At 43.4% G+C, this 15,797-nt stretch overlaps 1 protein-coding gene across 1 annotated transcript; it reads left to right on the top strand.

The window, feature by feature from the left end:
• Window positions 1-7,348: 7,348 nt before the first annotated feature.
• On the top strand, window positions 7,349-14,989 carry LOC132591627 (epididymal secretory protein 4-like). The gene is made up of 6 exons (XM_060270969.1): window positions 7,349-7,447; window positions 7,732-7,865; window positions 8,474-8,544; window positions 10,347-10,436; window positions 13,538-13,636; window positions 14,868-14,989. Exons 1-6 carry the CDS (start codon window positions 7,349-7,351, stop codon window positions 14,891-14,893), a joined length of 519 nt encoding a protein of 172 aa, XP_060126952.1. The 3' UTR covers window positions 14,894-14,989.
• The last annotated feature ends 808 nt before the right edge of the window (window positions 14,990-15,797 follow it).

Genomic DNA, 15,797 nt, shown 5'->3' with positions numbered 1-15,797 from the left:
TTGGCGCAGAGTGAGTTTTACAGGGCCGCCCAAGCAGAAAGAATCAAAGCTCGAGCCGAGCAAGCTGCTGCTCTGAGCGAGTTTTACAGGACGGCAAGGAAACCTCGAGCGCTGGCGCGGTGAAGGAGGGGGGAGGTGCGAGAGCGCCGCGGACCCCCAAAAGAACCCCAGATTGAGATTTCTGGGGTTGTGGAGACTAAGTTGCGCCCAATAACAAACTTAGTTGGTCTCTAAGGTGCTGCTGGAAGGAATTTTTTTATTTTGACTACGTCAGACGAACACGGCTACCTACCTGAATCTGTGTCACACGGGTTTTCTGTGTTCCACCAGATTTCTGTTACGCCAACTATATCATAGAATCATAGAATCAAAGAGTTGGAAGGGACCACATGGGCAATCCAGTCCAACCCCCTGCCAAGCAGGAAACACCATCAAAGCATTCCTGACATATGGCCGTCAAACCTCCGCTTAAAGACCTCCAAAGAAGGAGACTCCACCACACTCCTTGGCAGCAAATTCCACTGCCGAACAGCTCTTACTGTCAGGAAGTTCTTCCTAATGCTTAGGTGGAATCTTCTTTCTTGTAGTTTGAATCCATTGCTCCGTGTCTGCTTATCAATGCTGTCTCCACCCAGAGTGCTACATAACAGGGGTATTTTTTTTTAAGGGAACTGGTTTATTTGTGGGCTGGCAATGCAGCCCATTCCCTGAGCAACTGAGAGGAATGACCTTCAATGGCAGCCTATAGAGGAATAACATCATTACGTTTGATTTCCTTCCTTCCCACCTCTCACGTACAAAGATGTGGCTGGAGATTCATCTTGCCCAAGTGGCCATTTGGCATTTGATCAAAGACTGTGGAGACTCCTTCAGAAGAAGGGAACTAATATGTTTGTTCTCTTGGGATGTAGAGGGGGATGTTTTTGAAGGCTGGCACATTCCATTCCAGGGTGGGTGCAGAGATAACATGATCTCTGAGGCATTGCCTTCCTCCCCTCACCCAAGTTTGCCTAGAGCTTAAAGACTTACATCTGCCACTGCCCCCCACCCCACAAAAGAGGTATTGTAGAAGGCTTATCACAGAATGAAATGCTTAGGTTTAGCCAGGATATCAGACCATTGGATTATCGAACCTGAGTTTGGAGGGACTACCACTCCACAGACCGGATTCATCCCTAAACGGCCTCGGTCCTATATACCTGAAGGAGTGTATCCACCCCCATTGTTCAGCCCGGACACTGAGATCCAGCGCCGAGGGCCTTCTGGCAGTACCCTCCCTGCAAGAAGCAAAGCTACAGGGAACCAGGCAGAGGGCCTTCTTGGTAGTGGTGCCCGCCCTGTGGAACACCCTCCCATCGGAGGTCAAGGAGATAAACAACTACCTGACATTTAGAAAACACCTAAAGGCAGCCCTGTTTAGGGAAGTTTTTAATCTGTGATATTTTAATGTATTTTGGTATTTGTTGGAAGCCGCCCAGAGTGGCGGGGGAAACCCAGCCAGATGGGCGGGGTATAAATAAATAAATAAATAAATAAATAATCCCACCAAGCTTTCCTCAGTGGCAGTATTGTCATAGTGGGGTTGGGGGGTTGGGTCCTGTGCAGAAGACCAGCAAGGACAGAGTGATTATACTTACCCTGACTTGAAACTTGTCTTCTCAGCTCAGTGCCACAATGGGAATACAGATCAACTCTCCCCACCAACCCAGTTCAGAAAGATAGATAGATAGATTGATTGCAGGTTTAAGCGCATATACACATAAAAATAGACACAACGAGACATACTTGCTTTACAATCAGTAAGAATAAATATAGAGCTAAAATTATAATAATTACAGATGGTGTAAAAATTAGGCAAAACAATATGGTAAAAGCTTTCGGGGTTCATGTAACAGTCCATTTCACCTCTTATAGAACACAACAGAAGTTAAAGATCTTGCCACTTGCAAGGTTACAAACGAGTCGGTGTCTCGCAGTAATAGGGCAAGATGAGTCTCTAATGGAAGTCCAGAGAATTTTTGGACTAATGGTCTCAGTAGGTTCATCCGGACAGCACTATACAGAGGGCAAGTAAAAACTATATGCTGAAGGGATTCTGTCGACTGGTTATCACAGGAACAAAGAACTGAGACTCGGCCCTTAGAGAATCTGTGAAGAAGGACGTTGGATGGGAAAGCATTGAACCTCGCTTTGATAAATGCAAAACGATAGCTGGCAATAGAGAGGGATGATAAATAAACTGGAACATGCTGTTCGGAAGTAATGCCCATGTGCCGAGGCAAACATTACCCCCCCCCCGTCCTGCCCAACATAAGATTACGTTGCAACTCTATATCATCCAATCTCTGTTTGATGAATTTTTTACTGTGGTAAGATCAAAATTTAAATATTTTAGGGGGGAGATTCCAAAAAGCAAAACCTTGGCATGGATCTTACTGGCCCGGGGACTGATGAATTCGTCATGCCATAAACATTGGGCTAGATAATAATTTGGTAATCTGTGCCAGAGTGTTAGCCAGTAATTGAAAACCCGTCTCTAGCAAGTGGATCTTCAGTTCCAGACGTATAGCCGCATTGCTCACACATGAGGGAAGTTTCAAAAGACGGCGTAAAAATTGATTTTGCAGGATCTCAAAAGGGGCAAAATTTGCCAAGGCAGCCCAAAGTGGTGCAGCATATGCAAGTACGGTAGCTACTTTCACATTAAACACCTTCAACCCAAAAGGCACGTGCAGAGCCCCATCTGAGAAATAAAACTGGAGAAGTGGGTGGGACACAGTTTTAGCCTAATTGAGTAGATATTGAATTTGTGCTTTCCATCTCAAGTTTTGGAATTTAAATATTGGAATTTGGAAACTTGTTCTACTGATACTCCACCGAGCTTCCACTTGCATAGTTTTCAGCTTCTGGAGAAAATCATTATTTTAGATTTAGAATGGTTGATGGTTAACTGATTGGTTTGACAATAGGAAGCAAAGATCTTCAGTGCTCTATTTAGGCTAGTTTGGGAATAGGAAAGAATTACTGCGTCATCTGCATACAGCAGCAGTGGGCAGCGGTAATCCGCAAGGCAGGGGGCATGAATATTGACGGGCGACTCAATTAGGGGTTTTCTCATATCACTTATATACAAATTAAAGAGATAGGGGGCTGGTATACAGCCTTGGCGGACTCCCTTGTTTATAGGCACCGGATTCGTGAGTTCGCCTGCTGGAGTTAGTCTCACTCTGGCAACTGATCCCTCGTGCAATTGGATCATAAGCCATAAGAGTCTTCTGTCAATACCCCAGTTAGCAAGTTTCACCCATAAGATGTTTCTGGGGATGCTGTCAAAAGCTGCCCTCACGTCAATAAAGGCAGCACATAAATAGCCCTGACTAGGGGTAGAGTATTTCAATGCAAGGTGGTGAAGAATTATAGTATGGTCCGTTGTGGAACGCTTGGGTCTAAAACCTGCTTGTTCATGACCGATTAAGTTGGACTCTTCCGACCATTGGGTGAATTTGGACAGCAGAAAGCAGGCAAAATTTTTCTCTAGGATTGAAAGTAGGCTGATGTTACGATAGTTCCCCACAATTCTAGATGACTGAAAAATACTCAGAGTCGAAAGTGAATTTCATTCTCTGTATTCAGCTTGTAGTAGCAACAGAAAAAGAAGAGAAGAATGGCTCTTTCCCCAAAACGTCTGCTTATATACATTATTTACACAATGGGCCTTGCATGATTGGCTACTTCGGGGCTGCTCCTGCAGGCCAATCAGGTTGCTGACTTGCTTCATCCAGGAGCCTGATTGGCTGCTCCTGCAGGCCAATCAGGTTACTGCTTCGCTTCCACCTGAAACTGGATTGGGTGGCTCCTGTGGACCAATCAGACTGCTGCCTCTGGATCCTATTGTTCTAGGATTCAGCTCAGTACATAACAATGACCATCTCCCCTCTGCTCATCAGATCTATTTTGTGAGGAGGGTGGATGGCAAGAGATGATCTATATTTTCATTTTGGCACTGGACTGGGTGTACTAGTTTCAACCAATGGTTGGGATAATTGCTCTGCACCTGCTGGTCTTCTGCACATTCCCCTACCTGTGGGAGTGCTGCCGCCGGGGAAGGTTTGGTGGGCCAGATCAGGTCCTTGAGGTGGCAGTTCCCACCACCAGCCCCCGGGATGTGTGATCCAGTGATCTAATATCCTGGATAAGCTTAAGCATTTCATTCTGTGATAGGTCTTCTTTGCTGAAAAGACCACAAGACATTAAGGGCTGGGCAAGCTTGTGGAGATGGCGTGGGGAGGGAGGAGGAGATGCCACGGAGCACCCGTGATCTCTGTACTTGCCCAGGAAGGGAATGTGCCAGCCTTGAACATCCTCCTCAAGAACATCCCCCTCAACAACCCAAGAGAACAAGCATGGAGACTCCACCTTGTTCCAAACCACAAATAAAACAATTCCCTTTAAAAATATCCCTGCTGTTCCCACTCTGTTCTTCCAACACTGATTATTTGTTTTATACATTTTTGCTGATTTCGCTGGTGTTATGTACCATCTATACATCAATAAGAGAACTGCAAGCTGTAAAATTTATTCCATCTTTCAATAGTTTCCCCCCAATTTTCTAACTATATTATAACCAATATATTTTGCCCAATGTATCATAACTGATTTAACTTCTTCATCTTTTACATGCCATTCCAAAATTAATCCATACATTTTAATAATATTTTTACCTTATTGCTTAATAACTCTAATTCAAACCTCGATTTTGTATACCAAAACCGATTTTTCTTTTTGTCATCTTTAAACATTTCATTTATTTGATGATAATGCAACCAATTATTCACCAAACCTTTAATTTCCTCATACAGTTTTATTTTCCATTGGTTATCCATCTCCATCACCAATTGTTCATAGGTGACCCAATTTTTGGCCATATTTAACTTTTTTTTACATTTATTGCCTCTAATGGCGACAGCCACCATGGTGTTTTGCTTCTAGTAAACTGTTGTATCTATTCCACACCTCATATAGAGATTTTCGAAGTATGTGGTTCAAAAAACCTTTATGAACCTTTTACCTTTTTGTACCATGAATATGCGTACCACCCAATTTTTTTGCTGATGTTACGATAGTTCCCCAGGTTAGTGGTGCATCCTTTTTTGTGGATTGGGATGATAATAGCCTGCTTCCACGACGTGGGAATGAGACCTATGGAGTTTATAGCATCAAAAACTTTGGCCAGAATTCCAGCCCACCACTCAGGACATGTCTTAATGGCCTCCACTGGGACCAAATCAGGCCCAGGTGCCTTACTCACTTTCAGTTGACATATCAAGTCTTTTATTGACCCCGAGTCGGTAGGAGGCCAAATGGGTAAATGGCAAAACAGGTGCTCCAAGCAGGCAGATGGTGCGTCCACCTGTGAGAAGCACTTCCTCAAGAACTGCTCCCAAGTAGGAGCAGGGATAACGGCCAGGGGGTATTTTCTCACTCTTCTATTAATTAGTGAGCAAAATTCACGTGACCTATGCGATTTGGATGCTGTAATTAAAGCCTGCCAGCGATTCGATTGCCAGGAGCGTTTAGCCTTTGTTAGGGCCTGTCTATAGGCCGTTTTGGCTTGGAAATATGTTATTGGCAGGTTAGTAGCACCTGAGGCCTTGTACTCATTGTAAATTGAGCGCAAAAGGGTTCTAGCTTGTTTACACTGAAAGTCATACCAGGGGGCACCAGAGGTATACTGGCTGCGATTTACCACTTGGGGAGGTATCGTAAAAAAGGCAGTAAGATCCATCATAAAATGATTATACAGCCCCAATAGTACGTTGGGGTCATGGGAATCAGAAGCTGTGTCAGTTAGCTGCACACTGATTTCTTTTTGATAAAAGTCCAAGTACAAGGCTGCTGGTACAGTGGAACCTCGGTTTATGAACACCTCGGTTTACGGATTTTCGGTTTACAAAAGCCGCGGACCCATCTGGAATGGATTAATTCACTTTCGATTACTTTCAATGGGAAAGTTCGCTTTAGTTTATGAACACTTCAGTTTATGAACAGACTTCCGGAACCAATTACACCCATGCTTCGGGTTAAGTACGCTTCAGGTTGAGTACTCCGCGGACCCATCTGGAACGGATTAATCCACTTTCCATTACTTTCAATGGCATAGTGCGCTTCAGTTTATGAACGCTTCAGTTTAAGAACTCCGCGGACCGTCTGGAACAGATTAATCCACTTTCCAATACTTTCAATGGGAAAGTTCGCTTCAATTTATGAACGCTTCAGTTTATGAACAGACTTCCGGAACCAATTGTGTTCATAAACTGAGGTACCACTGTGGATTGCTCCCACAATTCTAGATGACTGAAAAATACTCAGAGTCGAAAGTGAATTTCATTCTCTGTATTCAGCTTGTAGTAGCAACAGAAAAAGAAGAGAAGAATGGCTCTTTCCCCAAAACGTCTGCTTATATACATTATTTACACAATGGGCCTTGCATGATTGGCTACTTCGGGGCTGCTCCTGCCGGCCAATCAGGTTACTGCTTCGCTTCCACCTGGAACTGGATTGGGTGGCTCCTGTGGACCAATCAGACTGCTGCATTCTGGATCCTATTGTTCTAGGATTCAGCTCAGTACATAACAATGACCATATCCCCTCTGCTCATCAGATCTATTTTGTGAGGAGGGTGGATGGCAAGAGATGATCTATATTTTCATTTTGGCACTGGGCTGGGTGTACTAGTTTCAACCCATGGTTGGGATAATTGCTCTGCACCTGCTGGTCTTCTGCACATTCCCCTACCTGTGGGAGTGCTGCCGCCGGGGAAGGTTTGGTGGGCCAGATCAGGTCCTTGAGGTGGCAGTTCCCACCACCAGCCCCCGGCATGTGTGATCCAGTGATCTAATATCCTGGATAAGCTTAAGCATTTCATTCTGTGATAGGTCTTCTATGTCTTTTGCTGAAAAGACCACAAGTCATTAAGGGCTGGGCAAGCTTGTGGAGATGGGCTGGGGCGGGAGGAGGAGATGCCACGGAGCACCCCTGATCTCTGTACTTGCCCAGGAAGGGAATGTGCCAGCCTTGAACATCCTCCTCAAGAACATCCCCCCAAAAAACCCAAGAGAACAAGCATGGAGACTCCACCTTGTTCCACACCACAAATAAAACAATTCCCTTTAAAAATAACCCTGCTGTTCCCACTCTGTTCTTCCCTCTTGCATAAGTTCATGAGTGGGATGTGCTTTGAAGACATTTGAAGACAGATATTTAAAATGGGCTGCTGCAACCCTGGACCATCATTCTCTGCCCCTGCACACGGTGTTCATGGTAAGAGCAGGAGAGAAGCAGCTCCAGGATGATTGCATTGCTGCTGTTGGTGTTTGGACTGATCTCTGACTACATTTCTCCTGTGGGTGCTGCCATCCCTGTGGTCCCAAACTTTGACCCCCAAAAGGTAAGACGTTTGCAGATGTAACTTTCAGATGGGGAAGCCTTACCTGGATAGGATACCCAAGCAGCTTTGCTCTTGAGTAAAGGCCCTGTTGCTTTTGGGTCCACCTTTTCCTCTCCCCCAGGTCCACAAGTTTGGCTATCAGCAGATTAATAGTTGCCTGGTTTTGATATATGCTCCTAGCTTTGGTAGGAAAATACTAGAGATGAGGTGGGTTGCGTTATATAATGAACCCTTGTCAACTTCTTCTGATCCCTAAAATGTCAATCAAAATTCTTCTAATTTAGACTGTCGGGATGTGGCACCCCATCGGGATGGCTTCCAAGCTGCCTCAGTTGGCTGAGTATGAGCAGAAAATATCACCGATGGACCACTTTGTGGAGGTTATAGATGGAGATCTTAAACTAACCGCTAATTATATGTTGTTAGTATCTTACAACTGATACGTCTCCTCCCATCATTCATAGGCTGGGAATTGAACCTGGGTCCTTGCACATGCAAAGCAGGTGCTCTGCCACTGAGCCACAGCCCTGATTTCCCCTGAAATTGTTTTGAGATGGTTTGGAAAGGGCATAAAGTTTCTTCAGTGTAGACAATATTGAGCTGGATGGAGCAATGTCCAGATTTTGTGTAGAGCTGCTGCTTAGGGAAGACCACAGGTTTCTCTTTTTGGGGGGGGGGTCTTGTTTTATCTTAATATATCATAAAGAGCTACTTAGGTTGGGCATAGTGATATGAATAAAACATTGCTGGAATGTCAATGGAGAGATGAGTAATCCTGTGGAAACCTACATTTCATAATGTAGAGGCCTCCAAGAAGGCCTGTTCATTTTGAAGGCATTGTTCAGGGTGCCGTTCCTCTTGACACTCCAGCTATCCTTCCCTCTGGTAGACAGAAAGGCATTTTACTGGAACTGTATTTCTTCCATCAGTGGCTCTGACACCCTGAGAAATACAAGTGGGGGAGGCAAGGCAGAAGCAGGCTGGGTATCTGCTTTTGAAGTGCTTTCATTTAGCTCTCTTTTCCAGGGACGGTGTCTGTAAAGAATCAACTGCTATGTTAAAGCGCACGAAGAAACCTGGTGTATTCAAATTTCCCGGTAAGTACGAGTGCCACGAGCCACCCTATTACCTGATGACAAAGTATGTTTTATGATCAGAAGATCCAGATGCTGTGATTTGGGCAAATGTTCAAACATCTGTTCTTTTCCCCAGTTATATGCTTTCTTTTGAGTGCAAAATCGAGTTTTGTGGGGGAGAGCAGTGCAATCACTTGCCCCCCAATGAAGTTTTTTATTTTAGGAAATACATAACAAGGCTAGAAAAAGGTTTCTAAGTCTAGCCAGTGCTTTTTTCTGGGGGTGGGGGGAAACACAGGGGTACACATTCCCCTAAACATTTTGTCAATCTAAGTTTGGCCTCATTGAGGGGCAGTATTTCAATATGAGTAGGAAAATGAGAGTGCCCTTAAACATTTATTTTAAAGAAAAAAACACTGGGTCTAGCTAAAGCTAAATAGTCTGAGAAAACAAAGGCAGCCATGCTTGCTCCATAGTTCTTTCGGAAGATCGTTTCAAGCTGATCTCTCATCTTGAAATTAAAGAGAGAAGTGAAAGGAGGAGGAGGAGGAGGTTGTAAAGAGGATCCAGCATAAGACTATCAGTCTAAATAACAAAGAGATAGGAAGGGCAAATGAGGAGTTAAAGACTCATGGCAGATGGTTAAACCAATGCCTCTACTTCCCAACTTAGGAGGATATGATTTGCCTTGTATGCCATTCAAAATTAATCTTGGGCCTTTCAAAATGGAAGACTCCTGTTTTCTCTTTAGATCTCCCCTCTGCTTAACCAGGAGGAACTGGAGTGTTTCACTCCAGGCTGCACAAGGGAGTTCTGGGTAACAGCTGGGATCTATGTTCTCAGACCTGGGGAGCAGCCTTTGCTTTTTTATTGCAGAATCCCAGGTGGCCAGACAACTGATCTGTATTGGACTGGGAAGGGACTCTGTCATCCAACAATCTTTATCTTGCAACTGACCCTATATGCTGCCCTCATAGATTCCAACCCAGTCTGATTGGTTTTTGGGATGGGTGGGTGGATTATTCATTCTTTTGGTAATATTGTGCTTGGTGAAGAGTGCTGGAGAACTTAAAAGTTGGCCAGTCTTTCCTGACACTAGGGTTGGCTGAAATTAATGTAATGCTCACCTAGAGGGTTTTCTTATTTTTGAAATGGACCAAAACGGCTAGTTTTTGCTTTCCTAGTGAGGTTCTCCAAAGCCCTTGGGATGCCACAGGAAAAGTTCTAGTTTAACAGAGCCAGGCAAATAACAACAACAAAAACAATAATTTTATTACTTACCGGTATATCCCATCCATCTGACCGGGTTACTCCAGCCACTGTGGGCGGCTCTCAACAAAGTTAAGGAGCTGCAAGAGGGGTAGCAAGTTCCCACCGTCTGGAGCCTCTCTGCCACCTGCTTGCTTTGCTACTCTCCAAACAAGACTTCTGCAGCGTCTAAGGTTCCCCCCTCCCTGCCACACATTGAGAAAAGGGACGGGAGGGGGGTCCTTCCTCAAAGCAAGGCCTTCTGGGACAGGGGTTGAGAGAATGTTCACATAAGGACAGGGAGCAAGACGACTGGGGGGGGGAGGAATGGTGGTTCCCACTGCCTGCTTTAGGTAGGGCAATCTGTGGCAGTGGACCTGGGCAGGACACTTAATAAGGCATGGAGATTCACCCCACTTAAAATTACTTCTGAGGGGTTGGGAGAAAGAAGGAATAATTAAGACAACTAAGAGTGGCTGATCCCACTTTGCCTCCCAACCCCCCACCCCCACTAACAGCCAATATATGGGGAAACCGCTTCCTTCAACTGATGTCTTGTGTTGTTTCCTGTATAGGTGGTAAAGTCCGCATGATGGATATTGATTATGAAAAGTATCTCATTATGCACAAGAAGAAATCAAATTATGAAGCCATGTATCTGTCTGGTATGTGTTATGGCCATGGATTTTGTTTTTATTTATTAAATCAAGCGCTTTACCCATAGATCTCAGAGCAGTTCACAACATAAAACGGGAAGATAAGAAAACACAAAATACACAATAGAAACAAAAACAAACCAGTAACCTTCACTCCACCCTGTGGCATATCTGTGGTTCAGCAAAAAGGGTACTTGTTAGTTAATTAGTTCTCTCTCTCTCTCTCTCTCTCTCTCTCTCTCACACACACACACACACACACACACACACACACACACACACAGGCCCTAAGATTCACAAAAGGGTTGGGAGGGAAGGAAAGACGCAACCTCTGTTTCAAGTCTGAGTTTCAAGTATTTCTATTGACCAGCCAGAGCAGGAAAAGTTCAAAGGAAGGAGGCAGAGCCAGTGCTGCTCATCACTCTGCTGTCCTGAAGGAGTTGGCCCTGCCCTGCCTGTCCCTCCTGTAGTACACTTTGGTGGCTGGTGGAAGGTTTTGCCTAAAACATCTGGAAGGCATCCGTTTATGGAAGGATACCCTAAGTTCTCTTCATTCCAATTATGGATCTAGTTAAAATACAAAAATAGAATGCAACATTATTGAATATCTTTATCTACACACACACACACACACACATATTTTTGCACATATTTTTGCACATATTTTTAAGCGTCACATCCGACTTACAGATAACATAGAAAACATTTGGCTACTACAGCCTGAGACTTCCACCCTCCTCGACTGATGGTTTTCCAACTTACTCTCCAATATTGCATTTTGTTGTTATACCTATTGCTATTAAGTCCTTATCATAAGTAAACAAATTATAGATTTTTCTTCGCAATAATTAATGAGATTAACCTTACAAAACTTCTTGTAGCCCTACTAACAATGTCTCTTATCTTGCTTATGTATTTCATTACCAACAATACCAATTAAGAAGGCTTCTGGGTTTTTTTTTAACAAATGTATATTTCAGCATTTTTAAAAGTTCATTATAAATCATTTCCCAGAAAGCCTTCAAGTCCTTACAAACCCACCACACCTTCGTTTTCTTTATATTTCCAACACTGATTATTTGTTTTATACATTTTTGCTGATTTCGCTGGTGTTATATACCATCTATACATCAATAAGAGAACTGCAAGCTGTAAAATTTATTCCATCTTTCAATAGTTTCCCCCCAATTTTCTAACTATATTATAACCAATATATTTTGCCCAATGTATCATAACTGATTTAACTTCTTCATCTTTTACATGCCATTCCAAAATTAATCTATACATTTTAATAATATTTTTACCTTATTGCTTAATAACTCTAATTCAAACCTCGATTTTGTATACCAAAACCGATTTTTCTTTTTGTCATCTTTAAACATTTCATTTATTTGATGATAATGCAACCAATTATTCACCAAACCTTTAATTTCCTCATACAGTTTTATTTTCCATTGGTTATCCATCTCCATCACCAATTGTTCATAGGTGACCCAATTTTTGGCCATATTTAACTTTTTTTTACATTTATTGCCTCTAATGGCGACAGCCACCATGGTGTTTTGCTTCTAGTAAACTGTTGTATCTATTCCACACCTCATATAGAGATTTTCGAAGTATGTGGTTCAAAAAACCTTTATGAACCTTTTACCTTTTTGTACCATGAATATGCGTACCACCCAATTTTTTTGTCAAATGCTTCCAGACCTAATAGATCTATATTTTTTAACAATATCCAATCCCTCAACCAACAAAGGCAAGAAGCTTCATAATACAATTTCAAATCAGGCAAGGAGAAGCCACTTTTGTATCTGTAAGTAATTTAAATTTAATACTTGGTTTCTTCCCTTGGCAAATATATCTTGTAATTATTTTTTGCCACTCTCTAAAGTTACTTATACCTTTGGGATTGACTGAAATAAAAATAACATATTCGGTAGCACATTCATTTTGATAACAGAAATTCTACCCCATAGGAAAAGTTTCATTCTTCCCCACACCTCTAAATCTCTTTTAATACCATTCCATATGGCTGTGTAATTGTCTTTAAACAAATTTAAATTTTTAGATGTTAACCAGACTCCTAAATTATTTACCTTTTTACCACCTCTATACCTTTTTGTTATTTACAATCAATTTAGCTTTTTGATCTGAATATATAGCTCTAATACCTTTTATATTTTAAAAAAACTGTCCCATTTCCATTTGTTCCAAATTCTTTATCATAAATTCTTTCATACGTACAGACATAATCAGTTCCAGAGGTCCGTCCGTATATCGATCTGGGTCGCTGGTAGATAGTTGTGCACAGGCACATTTGACGGTTGCATGCTTCTGCGCATGTGCAGATGGCAGTGGCTGCTTCTGCGAGTGTGCAAAGAGCAGAAGCGGCTTCTGCACATGTGTGAATCGTGGCAAACCCGGTATTTTCTTCCAGGTTTGCTGCGATCATGACTTGGATTGGGCCCGAAGTAGAGGGAGTCCTAAGTAGAGGTTCTACTGTACAGAGTTAAAAAGTAGGAGGAAAACATATTTAAAATCTTGGCTACAATAATCTTCTAGTATAAAAGGTGGCTAATGGAATAATCAACCCTTCCTGGGATGAAGGGATATATTGGAAAAGGGAGCTGTACCCTAAAGAATGGCCACTTTAGCACATCACATGAAGAAAAAAATGTGTCCCCAAAATAAAAGGCAATAGGGGGCTGCAATATTAACATTGATCCAGCAGAAAGAGCAGCTACCATAAAGCCCCCTACTAGAAAATAGGAACAGTCAGCACCTGTGTAGGCTTTCAGTTCCTTTGCCATGGCCACACTTGGCCCTCCAGATGTTTTGGGACTACAACTCCCATCATGCCTAGCTAACAGGGCCAGTGGTCATGGACGATGGGAATTGTAGTACCAAAACTCTCTGGAGGGCCAGGTTTGGCCATGCCTGCTTAGATCCTCTTCTCTGGTTTCATGGGGGTTCTGTTCCTGACTCTCTAGTGGACAATCCAGAGAAGATGGCGGGAAGAAGAGACTTTGGGTGCTCTATAGACATAAAACAGATAATTCAGCCTTTCTGAATATTTCAATAATTTACTCAACCTTTGCTTTTGTTTAAAGCTAGGGGGTCAGACGTGGAAGATGACATCAAAGAAAAATTCAAGAGATTAGTCTTGGAGCAAAATTATCCTGAGGCACACATCAAATACTTTAACGCTGGTAAAGCAACCTGGTCTCAAGTTTTTTTTATTGTAGATAAAAAATGAATGTCTCTGTGTGAAACAGAATCTGAGGATCTATATTTAGTCCCAGAGAGATTCACTGATCTGGATCACAAGTACAGTTCAAGTACAGTGGTACCTCGGTTGTCAAACGTTTCAAAAGTCGAACATTTCGGTTTTCGCCGAAAAGCTGGAAATAAATGCTTCCATTTTGAACGCACCTCGGAAGTTGAACGGCTACTGAGGCGCGTTTCTCAATTTTCTCAATTGAATTTGCCAACTGCCCATTGCACCTTGGTTGTCAAACGTTTCAGAAGTCAAACAGTCTTCCGGAAAAGATTACGTTCGACAACCAAGGTACCACTGTAGTTAAATAATTGAAATTAACTGAGGTCTGATTTCCATGCTTAATCAAGCTATCAGGAAATGAGCAAGGGGTTGATTGGCTAAGAGCAGCAGGCAATTTTACCTAGCTGTGGGGATGGATAGGAAGGAGTTTGTTCTACATCCCTCAGCTGGGGTGGTGGGACATCAGCAATTGTGGTTCCTGGGCAGGGTCTGGCTAGAGCCCAGCTGAGGGACACAGGTGCGCTGTGGTATACACCACTCAGCCTCTTGGGCTTGCCAATCAGAAGGCTGGCGGTTGGAATCCCCATGATGGGGTGAGCTCCCATTGCTCTATCTGAGCTCCTGCCAACCTAGCATTTCAATAGCATGCCAGTTCAAGTAGATAAATAGGTGAATGGCATTTCCATGCGCTCTGGCTTCCGCCATTGTGTTCCGTTGCACCAGAAGGTGTTTAGTCATGCTGGCCACATGACCCGGAAAGCTGTCTGTGGACAAACGCCGGCTCCTTCGGCCTGAAGCAAGATGAGCACACCAACCCCATAGTAACCTTTGACTGGATTTAACTGTCCAGTGGTCCTTTACCTTTACCTTTTTACCTAGATCCCAGCTCTAGATCTTGGCCTGGTTGGGACTAGCAACTCTGCCCATCTCCGTGTTGCCCCTGTAGAACTCAATAGGTGAGGGTAAAAAAAAATGACTCGCCTCTGCTTCTCATTGGCTGTAGTTGCAGCTGTCATTTGCCCTGGTGTTTGCATCTGCTGTTGGCCTCCCTGCCTGCCATGCCACCAATCCCAATGGGCATCATCTGCCACTGATTCCGAGTTGCTCACATTTTCTTCCTCATCAGTTTCCCTGACACACTTTTCTCCCTTTTCCCTTAGAACAATGCACTCCAACAGCTGCTTAATAGCCAGATATTCATTCACAAACACAGAATGGTGGAGACGATGATGACTACGGATCAATGGCTTGTAGAAATTGATGCAATCAGAACAACAATGTCTTTGGGTTCCTCCCTCTCCTGAAACTATTTTAAAAATAAATACATTGCTTAGATCTTGCAAACGTTGTCAGATGCATTATTGGAGGTCAAAATGGGAGATAAACATATATGAACCCATCAAGCAGTCAAAGCATCTGCCCAGTGAGTGCTCGGCTGTAGAGGTTGCCAATATGGTTCTCCAGCTTCGGCCATCCATGACCATTGGCCTAGCTGACTGGGACTGATAGTATTGATGGATGGAGTTCAACAACCCAAGAAGGTCACCATGTTGGCCACCCCTTGTCTACTCTGCATTGGGAGCAGGTCCCCAGGATCTTGGAATGAGAAAGGCCTTGCCCGTGATATGCTCTTCCTTCAATTAAAGGAAGGCAGGCACCTCCTGCATGTAAGCCAGTGCTCCACCTCTTCCAAAAAGCCTTGGAATGGGAACTGTGAAAAGGGAAATGGGTACAGAAGGGTGAGAGAATATAAGTGAGAGGCTGGTTGTAATTCAAAAAAGAGAGGGACAAAATAGCAGGGCAGAGAAGATACAAATACAAAGCTTTCCATCAGCTCACCTGCTGACCCTACTTGGATAGGAACAGCTAGGCTTTGTTAGCTGCCTCATCAAATGAAAACCACAGGTGGCTATTAGTGAAAAGGACTTGTCAGTGGTGGCATTTCAGTTCTGGGACACCCTCTCCAGCAGAGCTAGCCTAGTGCTTGCAGTTTTCCCTTTTTGGCATCAGGCAAAGCCAGGCCTCTTAAGACTTTCTGTATAGATTGTAACACTGTTCTAGATTACCACACCTATCAGCCAATCACCCAT

Source organism: Zootoca vivipara, chromosome 2, assembly GCF_963506605.1.
Source record: "Zootoca vivipara chromosome 2, rZooViv1.1, whole genome shotgun sequence".
Taxonomy (NCBI): domain Eukaryota; kingdom Metazoa; phylum Chordata; class Lepidosauria; order Squamata; family Lacertidae; genus Zootoca; species Zootoca vivipara.
Note: the sequence above shows the minus strand (reverse complement) of the source record. Positions and strands in the feature narration are given on the sequence as shown.

What these genes read in the sequence shown, in the direction of transcription:
- LOC132591627 (XM_060270969.1), top strand. Translation starts at nt 7,349, where the DNA reads ATGATTGCATTGCTGCTGTTGGTGTTTGGACTGATCTCTGACTACATT. An exon ending in TGAAGCCATGTATCTGTCTG is followed by an intron (nt 10,437 to 13,537) that starts GTATGTGTTATG and finishes TTTTGTTTAAAG; the next exon opens with CTAGGGGGTCAGACGTGGAA. An exon ending in CATCAAATACTTTAACGCTG is followed by an intron (nt 13,637 to 14,867) that starts GTAAAGCAACCT and finishes CTTTTCCCTTAG; the next exon opens with AACAATGCACTCCAACAGCT.